The sequence below is a fragment of the Muntiacus reevesi genome, chromosome 10, assembly GCF_963930625.1.
Source record: "Muntiacus reevesi chromosome 10, mMunRee1.1, whole genome shotgun sequence".
NCBI lineage: Eukaryota > Metazoa > Chordata > Mammalia > Artiodactyla > Cervidae > Muntiacus > Muntiacus reevesi.
In genome coordinates, this window is record NC_089258.1 from 2,042,303 (window position 1) to 2,052,051 (window position 9,749).

A 9,749-nucleotide genomic window follows, 5' to 3' on the forward strand; every position below is an offset into this window, starting at 1 on the left:
CCCCCATCCTTGCCTAAGAACACCCTGGCTCCCACTTCTCGCCTGGAGAGGGAACTACTGAAACCTTTAGAGGCATCAGGCCTCCTGCATCCCGTGTCTTCTGAGGCTGGGATGTGGTGATGACAGCCGGCTTAGGCCTTTGGTGCAGGCAAGAGTCAAGGTTCCTGGGTGGCTTCCCCCTCTGTCTCCAGCCTGCTCACCCATTGCCTCAAATTCCTTTAAAAGGGGGCAAAAGCAGGAGCTGAGGTCAAAGGTGCCCACAACCCACGAGGGAAGCTGGGCAGCCCATTGGTCTTTATCTTGCTTCCCTCCCAGCTCTGGAGCCCACTTCCAGCTGCTGCTAGGACCCCTCGAGCTGGATAGAGTAAAACCATGCGTGGGTGCATGGGTGCTCAGCCACTTCAGTCGTATCCAACTCTTTGTGACCCCATGTTCCTCTGTCCCTGGGATTCTCCAGGCAAGAATACTGGAGTGGGTTGTCATGCCCTTCTCCAGAGAGTCAAACCATCTTAGCCTAAAACTGTCAGAAACTAAGCTTACTTTCTTCCGCAAACCCAAATCTCTCCACAAAACCCCAATTCTCTGTGTTCCACATCCAATGTGACTCCAAGATCCGCAAGCCCTGGCACTACCACAGCGTTTGGACCCCCCAGTCTCTCTGAATTTCCCCTTCCATTTCAGCTCACTGTGACCCCAGTCCATCTTCCAAGTAACCCGACGGCTTACTGACCTAACACAGAGCTCTAAAGGATTCTCTGCTTAAAAGCCTTGTCAATGTGATGGCCATGTATTGATAATTTTCGAAGCTAATTAATGAATTCATGGGGATTTATTATGCTACTCCTCCCACTTTCGTGTCTGTTTGAAATTTTTTATAATAAAAGTTTTAAAAAATAAAGCCTCGTCATTCCTCCTTCCCCTTTAATTAGCTACAAGTTCCTGCACAACAGGGTTAGGATCTGCCTTCTCAACTAGATTGCCCCATGTCCCCTCCATTCTTTTTTATTTATTTATTTTTAATTGGAGGATAATTGCTTCACAATATTGTGTTGGGTACTGCCACACATCAACATGAATCAGCCATAAGTATATATACGTCCAGGCTTCCCCGGTGGCTCAGTAGTAAAGAATCTGCCTACAATACAGGAGACATGGGTTTGATCCCTAGGTTGGGAACATCTCCTGGAGAAGGGAATGGCAACTCACTCTAGAATTCTTGTCTGGAAAATCTCATGGACAGAGGAACCCAGCAGACTATAGTCCATAGGGTCGAAAAGAGTTGGACACAACCGAGCGACTTAGCAGGCAGACAGGCATACATATGCCTCCACCCTCTTGAACCTCCCTCCTACCTTCCCCCCCATTCTCAATACAGAACTCTTTCCTGGGCATGTACGTACCTCCCCCAACGCCTCCACTCACATTCTTCTACCAGGATCCTGTTTTCATACCCCTTCCCACCCTTGAAGGGCCACCTTAAGTGCCATCTTTGATACAAAGCCTTTCTTGGTCCCCCAATGAACAGCTATCCCCCCTGACCTCCAGGCCTTGATTCTCCTCTTGTGAAACTTACATCCCCTTTTGTGATAGACATCTGTGTCCTCATCTCAGCCCACCTCTAGATGATAAGCATTATGAGGCGAAAGGAGGCTTTACAAACAGTGCCCCGTAAGACTGGCTGAGTTGGCCAGTAGCAGAAACATTCTGACAGCCCTTTCCATGAAGGCAGATTTTGATGAAAGGAGACTGCACAGAGCCTGCAGGGAAATACTGGGTTGGAACTTTCGGGCCAACCCAAGAAAAACACAAGGGCCGATGCAGAACTTCAGAACAGGAAGGGCTCTCAGTGCCCAAATGGAGAAACTCCCTCAATTTACAGACAAAGAGAGTAAGTCTTAGAAAGGCAAGTGATGAGTCCCATTTCTACTCTTGCCTGTCTTCCACTCCAGGTTTACACACACGCACAGCTTCCTCACTATTTCTTGGGTGTTGACCCTACCCTAGCAAAGGGTTGAGCATCTTTCCTGGGGTGCCCTGACTTGTGCAGACCTCTACATCTGTGGCCAGACATGGGGACCCAGAGAGGATCCTGCTGCTAGGAGAGGCAGTGTCAGTGGTGACCAGTCGAAGCGTCCACCCCAGCAGGGCCGTGCCTGTCCCATCCCCGACTCACACACTCTCAAGTTACACAGAAATATTTCTGAAATGTTTAATGCCACAGAGAAGTCCAAAACTGGCAGACAGCAGCAACCATCCTCCTGCATGCCTGGGGCCACGGCTGTTGTCTGAAAAGGTGGCCCACACAGACCGAGGAACCAGGGCGATTTGCTGATATCCTTTTGTCCTCTAAATGCCAGAGGTTCCATTTAGGCCGGTGGGGGGGGGGGGGGTAGTTGCAAAGAAGAGGAAGTGCAGAAGGAGCAGAAGGGCGGTCTCCGCAGGGCGCTCTTCCTACCCGCAGATGGTGACTCATGCCGCACGCCCTGAAGGGTCAATTCCTCTGACCAGACTAAAGCGGTGAAGCCGAGGGTTCAAGAAGGAGCAGAGCAGGGCTCCTGGGATGCGGTGGCCTGCCTGCTCCTCCAGCTCCTTCTCACCAGCCTCTAACTTTGGCCCCGCACGCACAGGACTCCAGCACTGGCGTCCCATGGGGATCGCATCTCCTCCGCGCTCCATCACTTTGGGCCTTTCTTAAGTACGACATTGTCATACTCGGTCCCCGATGGCCAGCCAGAGGCGGTGATGTCCTGTCCCGCTATGTAGCCATGCTTGAGGCCGCTGGAGTCCCTGTCGGCTGTGGCCTGCCTCCTCCAGGCATCGCCCCGGGGCTCCTGCGGGCTGTCATACAGGGCCAGGGTGGCCATCCCCTCGGGCTCATCATATATGTGGTCGGGTCGTGGGTGCGGGTGGTCCTCGATGCTGTCGTACAGAGGGTCGGCCGGGGGCTGGGGAGGGACGGCCAGGATGCCCCTCAAGCTCTTCCCGAGGCTCCGGGCCACGGCATCGAAGGGCACGGCGTACTCCCCCTCTAGTCCGCGCTGCTGCCGGGGAGCGGGCACCGGGACGGTGGGCGACGGTGGTGGCAGCGAGTCGTGGGGTCGGGCGTAGGGGCTCTCCGGCCGGGGCAGCACCGCAGGGACGGGGACTGGCTGGGCCTGGGGCCCAGCAGGGGCGGCATTCTTCTGGGCAGAGATGGCCTCTTCCAGGGCCAGGAAGATCTCATTGCCTTTCCTGGTTTCGAGCTCAAAGTTGCCCTCTCCTGAGACGCAGCGCCGGCCAGCCTCAAAGGAGAAGGTTACCTGGGTGGGGAAGAAAGCCTATTACAGGGAGGCCAGCTGCTCACATACCCAGTTTCCAATCACAAACATGTCACCTCCAACTCCCCTCCGACCAGCGAGCTGCTTGGCCTTCTCCCCAAGCTGCTTCCTCTCCCTCCCTCTGAGTCTTTTCTTACAAACAAACCCCTCTACTTTTTCCATCTTCCTTCCATCCATCTGAGTATGATGACTGGCACAGAGTTCAACCTCCACACAGCCCGCTACCCCCCACCCAGGTCTTCCTCTTTCCTTCTCCCCCACCTCCGCCTCCACATCTCCCTCCCCGGGTTCTCTCCTCCAGCCTTTATCTCATCTTTTCTCCCTCCTCCATTCTCTCTTCCTTTGAGGGCCCCTTGGCTCTCTCCCTGACACTCTCTTTTCTCTCCTAGTTCATCCTTCCTCTGCCCCACCCTCACAGCCCCTGCTCACCTTATCCCGCCCAAAGCGCCGCAGGAACCTGTAGGGCCATTCATAGAGCTGGGTGCCCGACTCGGGGCCGCCCCACAACTCCAGGGCACTCTCCCCAACCCGGAGGGTGTAGGATCCGCGGAGCCGGCACCTCTCACTGACTTCTGTGGGTCTTATGGTCACAGCAAACTCCTTTCGGGGGGTCCCTGGGGAGGAGACACAGTCCATGGGGAGAACAGCCAACCTCTTTCAATTCTGTGTGCGGGCATGTTCAGTCACTCAGTTGTGTCCGAATCTTTGCGATCCCATGGACTATAACCCGCCATGCTCCTCTGTCTGCAGGATTCTCCAGGCAAGAATCCTGGAGTGGGTTGCCATTTCCTTGTCCATGGGATATTCCTGACCCAGGGATCAAACTTGGGTCTCCGGCATCTCTGGCATTAGCAGGTGGATTATTCACCACCGCTCTAAATAAGTGGGCCAGGACTCCAGAAGAGAAGTATCATCAGTGGCCCCATGGCCCTGGTGCCTGCGTTCTGAAGGCTTAGCTGCCCTGTGCCAGGTCAGACTCCCCAAGATGCCAGGAGCCCCCATCCCCTCCCCCAGGAGGCATTGTGCCCTAGCCACGAGCACCCCGACTCCGCTGTGGCCACATCCTTCCTGCTCCCGTCGCCAGTCACAGCTCTGTCTCCTTCATCACATTGCTCGCCCCAACCCAGCTGCCTCTGCATCCCTCCTGCCACACCTCCCCAGCTCTCCCTGCCTGCCCACCCTCTGCCGAGGCCACAGGGGTCAGGTGGGGGGCCTTCCGAGGGGTGGAGCCTGGATGCACCCCTTGCCCTGTGTCTTCCTGCTCCCCACGGGCAGCCCCCAGAGGGCTAGACAAGAGGACAGGAGGGCGACTGCCTTGTCAGCAAAGAACTCCCTAGCTGCAGGACACCTTAGATCCACAGAAGGGAAACCATTCTTTTCACAGACAATTGCTCAGGTCCCATCAAGGGAGAATTCCAGACCAGCATTTTCACCTGGGTCCCTCAGGCAGGCCCTTTGCCACCAACGGGGCCTGGATCAGAGGGAGCGGGCCAAGGGCAAAGGGCTGACATTTAAGTCAGGCTGGCCTCCCCAACCTTGGGCCGGGCCGGAAGCGATGCGGAGCAGCTGATAAGGGGCTGGCTGGGGCCAGGGGCAACCTCAAGGCAGGAAGCCTGGGCCGGCTGCCGGCCAGCCCTCACCTCCTCCCCACCACGCCCTGGAGAGAGCAGCCTGGGGAGAAGCAGGGGCCCCTCACCTGCGGTCGCGCTGCTGTACAGTTCATTCTCCTCCATGCGGGGCCGGCCACCCTTCCCCTCCAGCCCGGACTGCTCCTTCCGCTGACCCTGGGGAGAAGGCCCAGCGTTCACCACCATCGCCATCTCCAGCCCCGCCTCTGGCCACCCTAAGCTTTCTTGCAAAATGCACTCAGTCTGCCGCCCCACCCCCAACCCCCCCATCTTTATTCTGAAATGGGATCCACACCCCACCAAAGAACCACCCTCAGCCTCCTGACCTTGACTCCCACAACACCTGCCCTCGGCAGGCACCCGGGGCCCCACATCCTCTCTGCCGCCCTGACCGACTCACGGGGAAGGCCAGGAGGCAGATGGCCTGTATCCAGTCGCCACGCTCGGCGGTGGGGGCGGCCAGCAGGTACAGGCGTTCCGTGGTCTCCAGGAAGAAGGTGCTGGTGTCCCGGGGGCTGCTGGCCTCCCCGCTGGCTTCGGACACCCTCAGGCAGTCATTGAGGCGGATGACCCTCCGGGGGGCCTCTCCCCGGCGCGACTTCTCCGAGCCCTCCTGAAGCTCCAGCCGGGCCAGTGCGCAGCCTGAACCTCCATACAGTGCAGCCCCGAACCGGCGCCATTTCTGCCCCCAGATGGAGAGATGATGACCAGCAGGGAGAGGAGGACCCCGGGGGAGATAAAGGGAAAGATCACAGGAGACACAAGCAGGCAGAGGGCCTAACACGGGCCTTAAGAGTTAGCATGCATTGAAGATGCACCCCAAGTGACCCAGAAAGAGGCCTCCAGTGACAGCAGGGAGGAAGCTGGAGGCAAAAAAAAAAAAGAAAGGCTTGGGGTGAGCCCCATGAAGACAACTGCAGGGAGACTGAGCAAGCTCAATGCAGGGAATCCCAGATGAGAGGCAGAAAGCATGTGAGTCCTGAAGCCCAGAGGAGGCCAGGAGGGCAGCCTGAGAAACCAGACTGGGGAGCTCCTCTTTCTGCATGAGGCCCCACAGAAGGCCCTGTCCCCAGGAACTTGCTGACTCTTCTGAACCTTCCTGACTCATGCCCTGAGGCCATGAGAGGGACAGAGAGAGAGAGAGAGAGAGAGGGAGAGGAACCCTGGGGTGGGTCCCGAGGGAAGGAGGACTTCCCTATTCAAAGGGGCCAAAAGAATGAAAAGGAGTTTAGACACAATGGGGCCCTGGCTCCCAGAGACCCCAGCTCAAGTTCAAAAGCAGCCAAATGCACCCCACTGGGCAGGAAAGGAGGAAGGAACCTCCACGGCCATCCCGAATTATCCCCTCCACTGTGCAGTCTAGTCCCTCCCAGTGTGTCCCAGTGAGAAGTCGCCACAGAACAAGGAAGAGTCAGGGTCCTCTGGTATCCCCTCCTCCTGGGGTCACGGCTGTCAGCAAAGGCCATGATGTGGCGACTGCTAAGGAAGGAGCCCTCCCAAGTTTGTGTTCTGCGCCCAGTGTGGTAGATGGCAGTCTCCATTATCCCATAAGGGTTTCGGAACATTCCAGGGCCTCCTCTCCTCTCCGGGGAGTCTCTAGCACCCCACCCTCCACCACCTCTCAGCCCAGCCCCAGACCAACGGTGCTCTTCCTACCTTCCCGAAAGTCTGCTGCTGCTGGAGGTACAGGAAGCCCTGCTTCACCAGCACGTCCTCCATCCTCGCGGCATCCCGGGGCCCCTGAGCGCCCGCTCTCCGCTTCCACACCCACCCTCTCTCGCTCCTCTCTGCCCTATGTTCCCCCTTCTCTCAAGTTCATTTCCTCTCTGCCTAGAGTTTTCTGCACTATTCTCGTCTGCTCGATGACGACAGGCCGATAGGCCCTGTGGTTTCTTGCTCTGTGTGTGTGTGTGTTTTTTCTTTTTGACGAGTGGGTTTCACATTCAAGCTTCCTGCATTTTCAGTGAGTAAGAGAGAATTTCCAAAAAGCCCAACTCCAGTGTTTCACTGAACAGAGCTCAGGGACAGAGGCCAGCGGGGGGAAGTCAGCAACACAGGGAGGCTGACCCTCTGGAACAGAGGCCCAGAAACAAAAATTTGACAATAAAACCAGGAGCTGAAGGCTCCGCCATGCTCAGGCTGATGGTTAGCATGATGGAGCTAGAAGAGGCCTGAGAAATCAGCCAGCCCAACATCCTCATTCAAAAATGAGGAGACTGAGGCTCAAGGAAGGGCTGAGGGATGGGTTCCAGGCCACCAAACCGGAAACCAGGCCTCTCAACTCAGCAGGCGCTGAGCCACACAGGCACACTGGAACGCTAGCCTCGGTACGTTCACACGCTCTGCTGAAATGGTTTCCCTCTGCGGGGACACTCCCTGTCCCCCACGACACACACACACGCCACCTCCTGAGCTTCTAGAAACATGAATGTCTCCACACTGAAGCGAGCTACACTCCCCAAGCACATCTCAACTGTCGGAGTCCACCTTCTTTCCAGCCTTTGTGAGCACTGTAAAGACACTTGAATTCTATCTGGAGGTTATCTTTTAAGTTACAATAGCAAACTCTCATATTTAAAAAAAAAAAAAAAAGTTTCATAGTTATCAAATGTGCTTCACAGTTACCAAAGGTTCCAGGTCCACAGTCTCCAGACATACTTTCTACCCTTGGAAGAAGGAAGGGCAGGTGTGAACCCACCTGTTTGCAAGTCTCCTAAAGTCAAAAGGCCAGAGGAGGAAGTACCAGGGTACCTGATCTTTTAATTTAACAGTCTTTTTATTGCTGACTTCAAGGATGCTGCGAGGACAGGGAAGCCTGGTGGGCTGCAGTCCATGGGGTCAGAGTCAGACACGACTGAGTGAACAACAACAGATGGTGTTAGTGGTAAACAACCCGCCTGCCAGTTCAGGAGAGAAAAGAGGCGTGAGTTGGATCCCTGGGTCTGGAAGATCCCCTGGAGGAGGGCCTGGCAACCCACTCCAGTATTCTTGCCTAGAAAATTCCATGGACAGGAGAGCCTGGTGGGCTACAGTCCATGGGACCACAAGAGTCAGACACAACTGAAGCAGTTTAGCACGCAAACGAAGTCTAGACTCCATGCAAGAAGATACATGGCTTAGGGGAAATCTAAGTGCCGCAGAGAATATCTAACTGGGCCAGATGGTTTAGAGAAGCAATTCGACAGAGGCATGGTGCGGAAACTCTGGGAAAACCAGAGACTAGACGAGCACTCTTGGGGTAACCCCATAATGGGTGTTTATGTAACTGAGCCATGTCCTCTACCGCAGGGGTTCGGTCGTCTTGGGAAGAAGAGCAGAGCAGTGCGCTGCTCAGACCTTCTGCTGCACATGCCACGTGCTTCACCAAAACAGCTCAAAACCTGAGCATTATGGGCTCTGGGCGGAGAGGACTGAGACACATAAAGCTGGATTTGAACAGGTGGATCCAGAAACCAAAGGGGAACCAAGGATGCTGGTGTGGGGGGGAAACGCCTTGAGACGGGGTAAAGAGTATGAAAGTAGGTGGCTTATTCCATCTCTCTGGGCTTCCCTGGTGGCTCAGTGGTAAAGAATCCACCTACCAATGAAGGAGACATGAGCTGGATCCCTGGAGTAGGAAATGGCAACTCGCTCCAGTATTCTTGCCTGGAGAATTCCATGGAAAGAGGAGCCTGGCGAGCTACAGTCCATGGGGTTGCAAAAGAGTCGGACTTGACTTAGTGACTGAACAACAGCAAATCCATTTCTCCAGCCCCTTAGGGGAGGCAACATTACACAGGGGCTGCATGGACTGTGGGTGACTGAGCATCTCCTTAGGGAGTGAGAAAAGAAGGGCTTCTAACGCCATCCTGGGGGCTGTCAGAGCAGTGCCTTTCAAACACTAATGTGCAAACCTGGTTAAAACTGCAGATTCAGATGCAGTAGGCCTGGCATAAGACCTGAGATGCTGAAGTCGCTGGTGGGTGGACCGGACCTGACTGAGTAGCCAGACAACAAAGGATCCTCCCCTTCCCTTCTCTGATCACCTTCCCCGAAGGTCAACTGGACGCATTCCACTCAGAACCACAGGGGGGAGCCCGAGCTTGCCAGATTACTTGGAAACTATTTAATCCCTGGTGGTTCAGACCCTAAGGAATCCGTCTGCAATGCAGGAAACCCAGGTTCGATCCCTGGGCTGGGAAGATCCCCTAGAGGAGGGCATGGCAATCCACTCCAGTATTCTTGTCTGGAGAATCCCCATGGACCGAGGAGCCTGGAGGACTATAGGCCATGGGGTCGCAAGGAGTCCGACACGACTGAGCGACTAAACACAGCACACACTTAAACCTGGAGGCCTGAGCCCCAGGAACTTCAGATATCCCGCCCCTCCCCCCATGCCATCCCTTGCCTATGGGAGCAGAAAAAGTTATTTTCCTGTGGCTGTTTTCCGCAGACGTGAACTCAGAGCAACCCCCACTTTTCCTGGCAGGACTTGTGGGGACCCTGCAGAGAAAGTACTAAGCCCAGTATTTTCTGCCTGGCCACAGGCAAACCCTATGAGCAGGGATCCAAAAGGACACAGCAGAAGGGCAAAGAGTCAGAGGCCCTTAGATGACCCAGGCACCAAAGATAGGGAGAGAAAGCAACAAAAAGGCAAGAGTGGAGGGCGGGGTGCCCCTAGGCTCCTCTTTGCTTTTATTGGCAGGGAAGAGACACCCCGCACCTCATTTGTGCCTCAGTATAAGCCACAGGATCCTTTCCTCTACAATGGTTTCTCTCAGCTGGAGTTAGGAACAGATCTGGAGATCAGGGCTCCAAGAATTTG

At 55.5% G+C, this 9,749-nt stretch overlaps 1 protein-coding gene across 1 annotated transcript; it reads right to left on the reverse strand.

Annotated features, from left to right (window-relative positions):
• Positions 1 to 2,209: 2,209 nt before the first annotated feature.
• DOK2 (docking protein 2) lies at positions 2,210 to 9,289 on the reverse strand. The gene is made up of 5 exons (XM_065946599.1): positions 6,602 to 9,289; positions 5,346 to 5,627; positions 5,014 to 5,101; positions 3,747 to 3,931; positions 2,210 to 3,299 (listed from the first exon to the last, which is right to left on the reverse strand). The coding sequence occupies exons 1-5, from the start codon at positions 6,662 to 6,664 to the stop codon at positions 2,676 to 2,678; spliced, it is 1,242 nt and encodes a 413-aa protein (XP_065802671.1). The 5' UTR covers positions 6,665 to 9,289; the 3' UTR covers positions 2,210 to 2,675.
• Positions 9,290 to 9,749: the final 460 nt, after the last annotated feature.